Source organism: Gobio gobio (genome assembly GCF_949357685.1).
Source record: "Gobio gobio genome assembly, chromosome: 1".
Classification (NCBI taxonomy): domain Eukaryota; kingdom Metazoa; phylum Chordata; class Actinopteri; order Cypriniformes; family Gobionidae; genus Gobio; species Gobio gobio.
The window spans coordinates 68,230,566-68,246,612 of NC_137097.1; the positions used below are offsets into that span (position 1 = coordinate 68,230,566).

Below are 16,047 nucleotides of genomic sequence, written 5' to 3' on the forward strand. Positions count from 1 at the left end.
TCCGGCGAGATTCTGAAGCGCGCACACGATGGACACTTTACTGTCCCATGAGGCCACGGGAGAGGATTTATTTATTTATTTATTCTTTTTATTTTTTATTTTTTATTAAATGTATAAAGGAACAAATAAAAACAATTTTCATCATTGTCATATCACAATAAAGGAATAATACACCAAGGTACTTCAGTCAAGATTAATCTTCAAGTCCTTAAACACAGCCATTGTTCTCGTAGCTTTTACGTTTTTAGAAAACTCAATGGATTCAAAATACATTTTCACCTCTAGTTTAAATCTTAAAAAACTAGGTTTACAGTTAGAAAATTTACATTTATGAATGTGATATTTGGCTAACAGAAAAATAAGATTTATAAAATAAATATAATTTTTCTCTTCACCTTCATGAAAACCAAAAATTACATTTGGATTAACATAGCCTTTGATAAAGTCACACACATCACACCAAAATGTCACTGTGTGAGAGCAATTCCAAAATAAAAGTAGATTCAGGTTTCTCTAAACAGAAAGAACAGAGGGTATTAATGTCATTTTTAAGTCTTTTGAGATAGCACTTATCTGGATAAAACCTATGAATTAACTTAAAGTTAATTTCTCTCATTTTGTTGGTTATCAAATATTTGTGAGGCAATGTCCAAACTTTTTTCCAGGGAATATTATTTACAAAACCATTCCAGTAAGAAATGACATAAGGCACAGAAACAATCTCCTCCTGAAACAAGACTCTAATTTTCTTATTGTTTTTTTATTTAGATGTAGAAAGGCACTGTTTACCAACAAATGTTTTGCACAGATCCACCGAGTGATAAGAGGATGAAAAAGAAAATCCTTTATAAAGCATAAGAACTCCTTGTGGCACTGCATCAGCAACAATTGCAAACTCTTTTGGAGTAACAGGAATCCCATGCTTTACTAAGAACTCAGAATAATTACAGATTGAACCATTTTGATTAAAAAGTGTTATTAAATTTTTAAACCAACTATCAAAGAAAAGAGATTTATGTTTATACAGTAGGTTCTTATTATTCCAAATTATATATGAGTGAGGTATAAAATTGTGTTTAAAAATGAGGGACCACGCTAATAACATTTGCCTATGAAAAAGGGATAATTTGATCGGGATTTTAATTATGTTATAATTACAGGTTAATAAAAATGTTAAACCACCTAGTTTGGAGAAAATAACATTAGGGATCACATTCCAGATAGAAGAGGGCTTATTAATACAATTCTTTATCCAATTTATTTTAAAGGTGTTGTTTAAAGTGGTAAAATCAAGAAAGTTTAAACCCCCCTTCTCAACGGTGTTCATAAGTACAGATTTTCGAACAAAATGAGTTTTATTCTTCCAAACAAAGTTGAGGAGCATTGTATAAATTTTTCTTAGAATGGCAGTGTCGACTCTCAAAGAAAGAGCAGCGTATGTTAACCTGGACAAGCCCTCAGCTTTGGCTAGTAAAATTCTGCCCTTTAATGACAGATCTCGTTGGAGCCACATATTAAGTTTCTTTTGTGTACTTTCAATTAGTGAATTAAAATTTAACGGGCATCTTTCTAATTCATTCTTTGTTATAATAACACCTAAATATGAAACCTGATCTTTAATTTGAATATTACAAATTTCTGAAAAATTACACTCTTTGATGGACATCAATTCGCATTTTGAAAGGTTCAAAAATAAGCCTGACGCTTTGGAGAATTGCTGGATATACTCTAGTGCTAACGGAACTTGGTTGGCATCGTGCAAGAAAAGTGTGGTATCATCAGCCAACTGACTGATGAGTATTTGTTTGTCAGCAATAGAGATACCACAAAGACCACTATTGGAAATATAAGAACAAAATATCTGGGAAACTGGTAAAAACAAATAAGGGGATATTGGACATCCCTGTCTGATACCACGTGACAAGTTAAACCTCGGAGAAGTACCATATTTTAATTTGATTGTACTATTACAGTTGTAATACAAAGTTCTTATAGCCTTACAAAAATATTCACCAAAACCAAATTTTTGCAATGATTTAAAAATAAAATGATGTTCTACTGAATCAAAAGCTTTATAAAAATCCAGGAAAAGAATATAACTATTATGTTCCACCAAATCAGCATAATCAAATAAATCTAAAACTAATCTAATGTTATTTGTTATGTGTCGGTCCCTCATAAATCCAGATTGAGTCTCATCTATAACACTGTCCAAACATTCTTTAAGTCTATTGGCAAATATTATGGCAAAGATTCTCTAATCATTGTTAAGGAGTGTGATGGGTCGCCAATTGTCCAAATTGGTAAGATTTCGGGAGATCGGGAGACGATTTATGAATGGAGGTGAAGGGACGCAACTGACGCTGGTGGGTCACATGATCACGTGACGGATGTAGTACGTCAAGATTACACTCATACTATATAGAACACACTTTTTAACGGTCGCGAAGTTCGTTCAAATTCAAATCAGTTTGGGCCTGCCAACGGTTCTACTGTTTCACAAGGATAAACAATGCAGATTTATTTTTAGTCATCTTTGATCATATTTACCAGAGGTGCCAATAATTCTGGCCACAACTGTATATAGAAGGTGAATGCGGATGGTTTATATCATTCATACTGGCAAACGGCATTTGGATTTTCATCACTGGTAGCTGCCAAACCACTCCTTGCCAACCAAACTGTACCCTAGCAACCATTTGGTAAGACCTGTATCTCTGCATCAGAACACAGACATGGGCTTTGGCTCTTTTGACTCATGCTTAACAGGACTTACAACACGAGACACATGCTAGCAGTGAATAGCTGAGCTAAAACATGCTAAGAACATGCTTAAAACTTTATAAAAACTCCATAGTAACCATCTGTGACAACTAGAGGTGGACAGTAACTAAGTACATTTACTTGAGTACTGTACTTAAGTACACTTTTTGAGTATCTGTACTTTACTGAAGTATTATTTTTTAGGGAAACTTTTACTTTAACTTCACTACATTTGAAAGACAAATATCGTACTTTTTACTCCACTACATTTCTATCAATGTGCTCGAAGGCGAAAGTCGTTTCTGTAGCAGCTTTGAAAGTCAGAGGAATTTTTTTCTTCTTTAAAAGGTGTTTTTTGTTTGTTTTTTTGCAGACAGCCTATCAGTAATCACTCATGTAGGGTCATGTGAAGTTTCCTAACAATTTTTTGAACACTGATCAGTTTATAGCAAAATGGAAGAAGACGGTTCCTTGGCACAGTGTGTGCACCCATGGCTATACTTAAAAAGTTTAAGCATGTCGGATGGAGCATCACTGACTGGCTTAAACCAGCATGATGGCATAGCGTGCATTTACACAACAATGCAACAATAATAAAATAATGCATTGACATACAAAAGAAAATGTACTTTTGATACTTAAGTACTTTTAAAAACAAATACTTCTGTACTTTTACTTAAGTAAAAAACTGTTTTTAGAACTTTCACTTGTAACGGAGTAATATTTGACCAGTAGTACTTTTACTTTTACTCAAGTAATAGAGTTGTGTACTTTGTCCACCTCTGGTGACAACTAGCAACTGCCTAGCAACAACCTATTAACCAATCAGAACACCCAAGCAACCACCAAGTAACACCATAGCAACCAATCAGAATACCTTAGCATCCACCTAGCAACCACCCAGAGCACCTTAGCAAGCACCTAGCAACCACCCACAACACACTAACAACCACCTAGCAATGCACTAGCAACCACCCAGAACACTCTAACAATACCATAGCAACCACCTGGCAAAGCCCCTAGCAACCATGTAAAATACCCTAGCAACCACATAGCAACACCCTAGCAACCATCCAGAGTACCATAGCAACCGCATAGCAACACCCAGGCAAGAACCTAGCAACCATCCAGAACACCCAAGCAACTGCATAGAAACCATGCAGAACACCCTAGCAACCACCCAGAATACACTAAAAACCACATAGCAATTAGCTTGAGTACCCTAGCAACCACATAGTAACAACATAGCACCCACCCAGAATGGCCTAGCAACCGCATAGGAACACCATATCAATCACGCTGTGCACCTTAGCAACCACAGAGCAAAAGCCTTGCAACCACCTAGAATACCCTAGCAACTGCATATCAACTGCCTAGCAACCACCCAGAACACCCTAGCAACTGCATACCAACACCCAGACAAATGCCTAGCAACCATCCAGAACACAATAGCAACTGCATGGCAACCATGCAGAACACCCTAGCGACTGCCTAGCAACAACATTGCGACCCCCTAGCAACCGCCTAGACCATCCAGAACCCAGTCAGTTTATGCCATATTTTTATTTGTGTTTATCTTGTTGTAAAGTTGCCGTTGATTCCTATAAAAATAATAATTGTCTTTATTGTATTATTTGCTCATCTGTAAAGCAGAATGTTTCATATTTTCAGCAGTGAAAGTGATTCTGGATGCTGATACGGCTCATCGACGTCTCATCGTGTCTGATGATGGGAAACAAGTGAGGGATGGAAACACAGAACTGAACGGAGAGGATGGGGGAAAAAGGTTTAGTGAATATCGTGGTGTTCTAGGGAAGGACGGATTCTCCTCAGGGAGTTTTTACTTTGAGGTTCAGGTCAAGGATCAAACTAAGTGGTATTTAGGAGTGGCCAGAGAATCCTGTGACAGGAAGAGCTTGATCCATCTGAGGCCTGAGAATGGATACTGGATTGTGGGTCAGAGAGGTGAGAAGTATTGGGCTTGTGATTCTTCATATGTCTCTCTTTCTCTGAGAGTGAAGCTTCAGAGGGTCGGGGTGTTTGTGGATTATGAGGAGCGTCTCGTCTCTTTTTATGATGTGGAGTCCATGTCTCATATCTACTCTTACACTGGGACGCCTTTTAATGAGAAACTCTATCCATTTGTTTGTTTGGGGTATGTATCTAATGAAAACTCCACACCACTGATTATCTGTGAGGATTACTAATGAGATCAGTGAATACAGTTACATGATCAAATGACATAAAAGTAAATACAATGAAAAAACTAATATCAATATTAAATATTATTTACACTGTCAGTCAAACATGTGGACACAAAGAGTTCAGTCACATGATCACTGATGACATCATCATCTCCACTGTGGATATGAAGAATTATTAGATGTGTCCAAACTCTGATGAGATGTTGGAAACCGATGAAAACACGAGTTTAAGTTTATTCATCATATATTCATATGTTCTCATTTACACACATATTCTTCATTTTCATTTTTCATTCAATTCCATTTGATTTTGTCTGAAGGAAATATTTCACCCAAAAAGAAAATGTTGTGTCTCTCCAACCCGGTTTTTATTGTTCTGATAAACAAAATGTTGAGATGTTTTCACACGACTGAGTCTTTGTTCCATTCTCATGATTTTACTGCCAATCTCTCATGAGGACTAAATGAGTATTGTGACAGACTTTATTTGATCCTGTCATGATGTATTAATTTGGTAAGTTCTGGCGCTCGTTGTGTATTTGTGTGTGTGCAATGTATTTTTCCCCTCGGGGCTTGCCGTATATTGGTTTGCGCATGCGCACTTTTGTACTGGAGTGTCGCTGTTTTTTTGAGGCTGGATATTACACATGTGACAGAGAATAAAGTGAAGCAAAGTTCGGACGACAAAAGTTTGTTGTCAACCGAAACATAACTAAAGCAGAAAACAAGATTTATTTACAACTGAAATAAAATAATTATGTATTTGATTGAACTATGCCAAATCAAAATAAGCCAAATTATGTGAAATGAACATGAAGTTTGGTATTGAAAACTTAAAGTTATGCCATCTACTTTTATACATTCAAATAACTCAATTCTAATTAAATGTAACTTAACTGAGTCAATGTAAAAAGATGAAGATGAAGTGAACTAAACATGTTTTGCAGTGACTCTGAAAGTGTCTGTTGTGACTGTAACATCTTTCATTCAGCTCATCTCAGGATGAGTTAAAACATGTTTATTGTGTTGTTTGCTGATAAACTGATATTGTGTTTGCTGATTAAACCAAATGTTGTGTTCTGAGTCAATGGCTGTGCATTCACAACCCTAAGAAATTATGAAGAACAGAAGATTTAACAGTGAGATCTGTGTGCTTTAGTCAATAGCAACTTGGTGTAACAATGTCATAATTTCAACTTGATCTCAATTTTATGCATTGTACATTTATACACAACATTGTATATCATAATCCATGTTTTATCTCATAATGTCATAATTCTGACTTTTTATGTCATGATTAAGATTCACCAGAGCATGATTTGTTTCTTGCGTGGTGGAAATGGGCTTCCATAATAATATATTAACTTTATATCTCAAACAACACATTTTATATAGAAACATCAATACATGCTTTAGCAAAAAATGCTTTAAAAATAATAATAATTAAATAAAATACAAGCAGCAAATTTAAAATTCTTAATCATCAGATCGTTTTGCTTCATACAATCTGAAGATTTAGATTGTAATTCTATGTTTTTTCCATTGTCTCTGGTAACTTACAGTATGCATTGAGCTTTACATTAAATCTGAATTATTCTTTATAAAAAATGATTGAAATAAAACATGAACTTGAACAAACAGTGAAAGCAGCACAGTTGTGAATTTATTACTCATTACAGTGAACACAGAGCTGGAGGAAACACTTTAAACAACTAAAAAAGGGAATATTTATATATTTTTTTAAAGCAAAAAACTCTTCTAAAGCTTAAAATGAACAGAATAAAGATGATGAACTACACAAAAACTGTCTGAATAAAACCACCGTACTGTAAATCAACACCACTCCATTCCTCTCGATGTCTCCAGTGTTATAAAATAAGCTGTCAGTTATTCAAAACTCAAAATAAACGAACAAATTAAATGATCTGCATAAACCCAAGCACAGCCGTTTCTGCAAAACACTTCACACACGCCGATCTGTTTTATGATCCGATTAGTAAAGCAAAGTAACATTTCCTTTGGTTCAGAAAGTCCTGTGAATGTTCAGCCCCTCAGCATTTGGCATCACATCAAACACTCAAGAACATTATTCATCAGAATAATGATGTTCAGATTTAGCTCTTCTACAAAACTAAATTATATATAGACTTCTGAAACAGCCTTTCAGTGAAAAACACCTTCAGTTAACACACACACACACGCCTCAGTAAATGAGGACGGATACACAATCTCCCAGAATCCTCCTCAAATGCATCATGTCACAGTGCTTTGGTGAACATTGCACATATGGTCTTAGGATATAATATCAAAGGGAACAAACCGTTAATATGCATTAAAAGTTGACTCAAGAAATTATTGCATCCATAAATGTTAATAATGTCATACAAGTCAGATCAACGAATCACCTTTAGAGAAAAACACTTGTGTTAATTCTAGCTTGTGCAACTATATACTAATTCAGTATTGTTCCCTTGTTTAACATTCAAATACTAGTAGCACAAACAATAAGGTTCAATTTTTTAACATTGGATACCTACTATACAAAAAAAGTGTCAAAATGTTACCTTTAGGGGTACAACAGCTTGTCATTGGGGCATATTTGTACCTTTTTTACCATAAAAAAGGTTCATAGTAGTCCCTTAAGGTACGTATTTGTACTCTAGGGGACTAAAATGCACCTTTTAGGAGTAAAAAAGATACAAAGATCCTTTAAAGGGAACTGCCCCAGAGACAAGCTGTTGTACCCCTAAAGGTACACCCTTGACACCTTTTTCTCTGTGTGTAGTTAAAGGGGTCTTTGTGCCATTCAAATATCCTGCAAGTTTCATAGCATAAAACACCCTCCTCATTATAAACAAAGCATTTATTTCATCAAGCTCCAAAAACAGCTCGTTTTGATATTGAGGGATCTATGATGTCACACTGGCAAACACATTTGCATATGACCGCCTCCAGAGCAAGATATCGACGAATAGCTATACATCACAGCATTGGCCCCGCCCACTGGTCGCTTAACGGCTGATATTTGCCTACACTGGATGTGAGTGTTGCGTCAACAGAACCAAAAGTAAACCGAGCCCATTATAATCAGTGACGCCGTCTACACTGGATACAGTATACAGATGTGTGTTCAGTTTCTGACACACTCCACACACACGAGTCTGCCGACAACAGGACTAATGGAAGAGTGAACGAGTGTGTGAGCTCGTTTGCGTCTCTGTACACACTTCAGAAGAATCCCAGCGTCTGGTTTATTTTTAATGGAGTCCCGGATAATGTCGAAGGATTATATGTTTGTTCGGAGCATTTGTTTTGTAAAGGAGGCACAGTGTGATGGAGAGACTCACAAAGAAACGTGTGTTTAAAGATGAAGCATAAACTACTGGATCTGACAGCATCTGCATCACAAACCGTAAGTAAATAATCTCATAACACTTTGTCTGAAAATGATGGTTTTATATGGCTACTGTTTTCAAAACACTTACTCGCAATAGCGATGGGCGTTGATACGGTTTCCTATTGAATTAAGTTAACCAATCATAACAGTGGTCATTTACTGACAAGACTTAAAGGAGCCGCCCCTTAAAAACTGACCATCTAAGACAGAGGGTTGAAAATAATCACTTTTCCCACATTTATTTGTTTTTAGTGAAAAAAAGTGAACCTCAAGGAACATATTAAAATAAAAAAGTCCATGTCATGACCTCATTAACATGAAACAATGAACAATACTTGTGCACTGGGGTTGGGCGACGTCTACAAATCGGCATCAGACGATGTCTACAGTGAAACAACGCGACGGCCGTTTGAGCGTTAAGCTCCGTTAATGTGGCGCGTCTGGAGAAAGAGAGAACACACACAGAGCTGAAAGGGCTTGAATGAAGCGAGTTTGGCTTTGGATAAAACTACTAGAGGATATGGCGCTGAAATATCATAACCATAAACGATCCCGAGTGCTTGAGGTGTGATCCGCACCGCTGTTCTGACGCTCTGCTCACTTCAACTAGAAACAGGAAAATGCTGCTATCGCTCTGTCTCGCGGTCCGGATGGAAACATGCCGGGGTCTGGATGCGGACCGCAGTCGGCCATTTGAATATTATTGGTTTAGTTCGTGTAAAATATCTAGTAGCCGATGATGGCTACTAAATATAGCCATAATATAATTTGCTCAAAGTCTTTAGTGTTTCAATTGTGTTCATTGAACTGTTTTGAATGTAATTTGTATTGTGATCGGGAACAACATTATTTGTGGTGGTGATGTCTGTCAGCCATCTTGGTTAATGTAAAATGTCAACATTTACTAATACACTAGTCCTTATTGTAAAGTGCTACCTTATATAATTGTGTGTACATTTGACAGAAATAATATGTACACACAATAATAATATAAAAGATATCTATCTTCATCATCACTGAAAAACTCAATTCGGTCGACCACTTGTAAAAACAGTTCATTCTGGCTCATTTAACCGACTATGTAGAAAATCCCCAACTGCAGAGTCTGTAACATATCAAGTTGTGTAACTAGACAAAAATGACCTTAAATGTGCAATTCTTCCATCTTTCACATTCTAAACCTCTTGAAAAAGGCTCTTCTTCATGAACCGTTGTGGCAGTCGTGTTTTGATCTGGCATCTCCGCAGTCTGACCTGCAGAAGAACTGCTTTTCTTTGTAAATGCTGCATGTATGCATAGCATATCTCATTTGAAATCATGCTTGACAAATGGGCCAATAAAAGACAGTTTGCACTGATGCCTTCTATAGTGATGAGTGAGAATGAAACACAATCCTGTAACCAATCTTGCGTTTACATACTTGTGTAGATGTTTTGGCCCATTTGACTTGATGCACAAAATGACTCGATACTGCGATAAAACTATAAAAATAACTCTCTCCGCAGCTCTTCTCCACCCTTAACTTCATCAACACTGACAGGTGCAACAGTAACGTCTGCCACAATAAACTATGCTATCCTGCGCTTAAATAGTCTGTGTTCATACAATATTATTATTATTAATCACGTTTACCCAAGAACGAGGGGGCAAATGGGATGGAAATGTGTTGGAATGCCTCACTAATCATTAGCGGAACAAACGATTTGTTCTTGTCTATTTTCTGACCCTTTTCTCCTTTCTCATTGGGTCACATGAGGTACCAAGCAGTCAATCCGGCTAGAGCAGCGATCCAGGCGGCCAATAGGACTTGACCGCAGGGATTTTTAAGCACAGTCATGGCCATTTGAGCAATACAAGATGATCCGCCGCTGACAGCTGAAACAGAAAGAACAAAATAAACATGTTAACAGATTCATTTATTATGTTTAAGAGAACTGTAGGGGTTGATGAAAAGCTAATTAATCAAATCAAATGTAAAATTTAAATTAATAAATAGGGCTGCGCAATTAATTGAAATAAAGCAGTAACAGCGATTATAGATTAGTTATCAAAACAAAGGCTGAAATTTAAAGGAGTATATAATCTATTCAGGGTTATTATTGTTAACTAAAATTAAAAACAAAAGATTTTTGTTAGTTAAAATATAATAAACATTAACTGAAATAAAATAAAATAAAAACCTTAAACTTATATTAACATTTAAAAATAACTAATTTTCATTTATTTAACTTGATGCAGTAAAAAAACTAAAACTAAAATAAAAATTAATAAACATTAAAAATCTAAAACTTTAACTAAAAATAAAATGAAAACAGAAAATATAAAAATTAAAATTAATTCAAAATATATAATTAATATAAACTACAATAGTATCTCAATATTACCAAAATACACTGAAAATATCGCGCCAAAATTAAATTATATATTATAATGATTTTCAAATATGTTTTACTTCATAGTACAATTGTAATTTACAACAGTAGCAGTATATACATTTAATGTTTTATAATTAGTTAAAACTTCAAATAAATGATAATTTTGCTTAAATATTTGTAAAAAAAAAAATTATTTACAATAAAAAAAAAACTACCAAAAAATAAAACGCTTACTAAAAAAAACCCAGATTAAATATTTTATCTGATGGCTTGCATGCTTTTATGGGTTTTCCTGACAAGAAGGTTTAGGAATGCTTGGTTTAAGGTGTGATGAAGATGAATAGTCTGGCCCAGTTTACCCGTTTTGGCAGCGTGATACGGACACTGACTGATGTCTCCTTGCATTTCCTCATGAGCAGGAGCGGCATCCAAAACATCGTCCTGAAGGGCCTTCCCGACCTCCTCTAGTTCTACAAAAATCTGCAACACAAAAGGGCGTTTACAGTTACAGATCACAGGAAACAAGTCAAGTCAAGTCAAGTCAACTTTATTTATATAGCGCTTTTAACAATGTAGATTGTTTCAAAGCAGCTTTACAGTGTTAAACAGGAAAATAATGCAGCATAATTTTAATCAGCTGTATAGCCATTCTGGAAACATTTCAAGTATCATACAGTGACAGTGTGGGCGTTAGATCAATAATTCGATCAGTAATTTTGTTTAAATGGTTAATTTAGTTTAAATTTTTCAACTAAACATCGAAATAAATCTAAATAATAATGTCCCCAACTGAGCACGCCAAGCCAGAGGCAACAGTGGCAAGGAAACCAAAACCCCATTAGGTGACCTAATGGAGAAAAATAAACCTTGGGAGAAACCAGGCTCAGTCGGGGTGCCAGTTCTCCTCTGGCCAATTAACAAACAGCGTATTATTATTATTATTCTGGAAGCTTTACAGCTCAGAGGTCATAATAGATCAGAATATTCGAGGGACCGGGGGCAACATGCTGGAGACGGGTTTATTGAAGATGATGTTGAATAAATAATTATTAAAGTGCAATATTCGAATGATCGGAGGCAACACGCTGGAGACGGGTTTATTAAGGATGACATATCGATTTAAGTATTATTTAATTGTAATATTCGAACAATCTGAGTCAACACGCCGGAGACGGGTTTATTGAGATGCCGTGTCGATGAGGCAGTTGCAGGCGGCGTCTAATCACGGTCTCCCAGACACTTCAGGGTCATGCGTTGGTCTTCTCTGGGCGCAGGTCCACCATCTGAACTGAAACAATGAGTGAACGCTGAGGAAATGACAAGCATTTATTGAAAAGCTCTTTGTCATGTGCGTTACATAAACACATTCACCTAAAGATGTCACTGCAAATGATCAAACGCTGGAAGAGATGCTGATGAGATGCGAGACATTGTTTTGACCCAGTTTTGTCCATTTAATTTCAGAGCTCATCTGTAATCTGCTGTGAGGACAAAGGCCTCCATCTGCTGACGGATGAAACTCAAGCCGCTCGGAGCGGGAGAGACGCTCATCTTTAAGTTCACGCTCACTGATATTAACACAGTGACAGCAGGTTCAGTCTAACAGAGCGACTGCAAAACTCTCCAGGTGACACAAGAGAGAGAGATTATGAACATTAGTTTAATTAATCCAGTGTTAATGAAGGATCTCACAGTTAGTGCAGATATAATGATATATAATGAACAAACTGCAGATCTCAAATTAATTGTGACTCGTATAATGAAGAATCACATTTTTAATGATTATTTGACAGCGTAAAACTTTCAGGACCTGAAAACATGAATTAAATGAACAAATGTAAAATGTAACAATTTATTTGTAAGTTTTATTTTAAAATTGAAGTTAAATTAAACTTCATTTTGAAAAAAAAAGTTGCTTAATCTATTTAACATTAAAATAGGTAATAATAATAACACATTTCAAAAAGAAAAACTGTACAAGAAACAATTAATTAATTCATAACATATATATATATATATATATATATATTCCTTCATTATTTTAAAATAGTGTAACAAAATTAAATGTTACAAAATTAATAAAAAAGCTAAATTTATTTTTAGAAATGAATTCAATTAGTTGAATTACATTTAGATAATGTCATCTGTTTGCAAATAAAAGGTAATAATAATAATACATTATTTCAAAAAGAAAAAAGTTTAAAAAAAAACTTTATTAATTAATTTATTATGTTTGTGTGTGTATAAAGTAATTATTTTAAAATGTAGCTAAAATGTATCAAAATAAATAAAAGATATTTTAGAAATGAATTAAATTAGTTGAATTAAATTGAATTTAGAAAATTATATTTAGAAACATACATTTGCCAATAAAATAGGTTAAAAATTGATTATGTATATATTCATAATTTCATCATTTTAAAATATACATAATTGTAACAATGAAATAAATGCAATTTATAAATAATATTAATAATGATTATATATATATATATATATATATATATATATATATATATATATATATATATATGCACGCACGCACACCCACATTTTCCAATTGAAAAGTGATTTTTGAATTATTAAACTGAATCCTGTGTTTTGGTTTGTTTGTTTTTTAAGTGGAACTCTTTGTCCTCTTTAGAAAAAAAGCCAAAAAAAATATTACTGTTGGTACTAAAAAAAATCTTGCTTGAAATAATAAGAACATTATTTAAATCAGGGGTTTTCAAACTTTATGATGCCAAGGAACCCAAATATGATGAATCTTTATGGGGGACCCCCTACCTAAAATCCATCTATATATTTTTGTGTATGAAAAAAACATTGTAAAGTGTTAGATAAATAGTAAGTGTGACATTATAAATACACATTGTTTCCAAACTTAAATTGGCCATACTTAATGTTGGATGTATAAAACTGAAGAACATTTTCAATAAAAAAATATGTATAAGCAACTTTCACAATAAATGTATGCAAGCAGTTTACCTAGCGTGTTAAGAATACTGCTTTACAACCCCAGTGAGCAAGATAAAGGGGACTATAGTGAGAAAAACTCACTAGAAAGATACAAAGCAAACATATACAATTCTGGAAAGTATGTATACGGCAAGAAAGGAGAGAAACAGTTAGAATGTTCGGGAAAGACTTTATCCATTTTTGTTTTGTCTTTTTATTCTCTACCAATGCAAGAAGTCCCGCACACTATCAACTTGCAATTAAAAATGATTTATTTTTGCAACGTTTCGATCTTTCGATCTTCCTCAGGCATGAAAAAACATAAGAAACTTCCGTTTCTTTTAACAGGTACCGTTGACCAATCACAATCTCGAGGTCAAGGTCAGCCAATCACAATGAATAATAGAACACATTAACAAAATTATCATGTCACAATTAATCGTGAAATCATCTTAAACTCATCACATTACCATGAATGAGTAGAGCACATCCTCAGGAACTCATTATATCACAATTAATGGGAAAAAAAACAATCATCATAAGCTCATCACATCACAATGAATGGTAGAACATTCATTGGTAGAACATTGTGATGTGATGAGCTTATGATGATGATGTGTCCTGCCATTCATTGTGATGTGATGAGTTTATGATGATGATGTGTCCTGCCATTCATTGTGATGTGATGAGTTTATGATGATTGGTTTTTATGATGATTGGAGAATCAAAAGTAATCCAGGGATAATATGATGATGTATGTGTGTGTGACTCTTTAGCTCCTCCCACTGCACTCCTCCACAAGCTCGGCTGTTTTCGGAAAGAATCGGTACAGCGTATCTGTCTTTTATAAATCTGATAAAACTAAAGACTCTTCAGAGATTTGAAGGATGCAACACTGCTCTATAGGTACTCAAGATTAACATGAGACTGGCAGAAACTGTGTGTTATGTACACTTTAAAGAAATATTCTGGGTTTACTTCAAGTAAAGCTCTATCAACATCTTTTTTAAGGAAGAATCGTGGTTAAAGTAATGCATGTGGAGCACACATGAAGCACTTACATGAAGTATTTCTTAATGTGTGTTACTTGAGTTATAATGATGCTTTCTAAATGATCATCTGCCTCTCAACTAGGCAGTTATTAATAAATAGTCATTTATGTGTTTAGATGTTTCTCTGTGTAAAAACTTCACTTCTCTTTGAGTGTATCGTGTGGAATTTACAGGATTTACCAGCTTTACATTTTCATAAATAAATAGTTGGATATGATGCTCATGTTAAAGTACATGCTTAAGTCTTATTGCTTTAATTATGTTAAGCTCTGTTTACTTCCATTGTACTGTGGCATGATTTTAAAGTATCCTTTATACTTCTAATCCATCATTAGTCATTGTAATCCATATTATGTCATTCTAAACTATATTATGCCACAAATACTGCTGATAGTACCAAAAATATTCCTTTGATTTAAAAGACAATATCAGACTGACCGGATCTGTTTTGTTCTTTGTGCTCGCCAGACTGGTAACAAAGGAGACGATATCCTACAGCAACAAAGAGAAGCCATTAAAGCAACATTTGATGGAAAATAATATTTCATATATATATTATATAATACATATACAATACCATAGAACATTTATGTTTTTGAAAGAAGTCTCTTCTGCTCACCAAGGCAGCATTTATTTGATAAAAAAATACGGTAAAAAATAGTAATATTGTTAAATATTATTATAATTTTCATCAAATGTTTTCTATTGTAATATATTTTAAAATGTAATTTATTCCTGTAATCAAAGCTGAATTCTCAGCATCATTACTCCAGTCTTCAGTGTCACATGATCCTTCAGAAATCATTCTGATATGATGATTTGATGCTCAAGAAACATTTATGCTTATTATCATTGTTGAGAACAGTTATGCTGCTTCATATTTTTGTGGAAAACATGAAACATTTCAGGATTCTTTGATGAATAGAACATTTAATCTTTTTATCTTTTGTAACATTATAAATGTCTTTTCAGTCACTTTTGATCAATTTAATGCATGCTTTCTGTATAAAAGTATACTTTTTTTTTCATACTGACCCCAAACTTTTGAAAGTTGTACGTATTTGATTGAAGATTAATTTCATATTTAAACGCAAAAACAGATGAATATCTAATCATATACATACCATTGTGCGTTGTACTGCATATTTCCTGTTGTGAATTTCCCATCTTTACCAGACACTTCTCGGCAGGAGACAGATGGGGAATTATCGTTAGCATTTGTGGCTTTGACACACATCTTCTGCTGGGCTGCTGTGGAAGAGATCTTCCCTGGAGCGCTCTTTGAGACTGATGGCCTT

General features: G+C 34.5%; 2 protein-coding genes across 4 annotated transcripts in view; one reads left to right on the forward strand and one right to left on the reverse strand.

Moving 5' to 3' along the window:
* LOC307132893 (butyrophilin subfamily 1 member A1-like) overlaps positions 1–6,610 on the forward strand; it is a 127,503-nt gene extending 120,893 nt beyond the window's left edge. Inside the window, exon 8 of one of the 3 annotated variants that reach the window (XM_079827492.1) lies at positions 4,417–6,604. In XM_079827492.1, the coding sequence (XP_079683618.1) occupies positions 4,417–4,970 (554 nt within the window). In that variant the 3' untranslated portion in view covers positions 4,971–6,604. Of the gene's footprint in view, positions 1–4,416 lie in introns of all 3 variants that reach the window. The other 2 variants (XM_079827491.1, XM_079827493.1) reach the window with 2 other exon arrangements.
* hmox2b (heme oxygenase 2b) overlaps positions 6,610–16,047 on the reverse strand; it is a 103,578-nt gene continuing 94,140 nt past the window's right edge. Inside the window, 2 exon segments of the mRNA XM_079827557.1 lie at positions 6,610–10,239; positions 11,099–11,219. Coding sequence (XP_079683683.1) covers positions 10,112–10,239; positions 11,099–11,219 — 249 coding nt within the window. The 3' untranslated portion in view covers positions 6,610–10,111.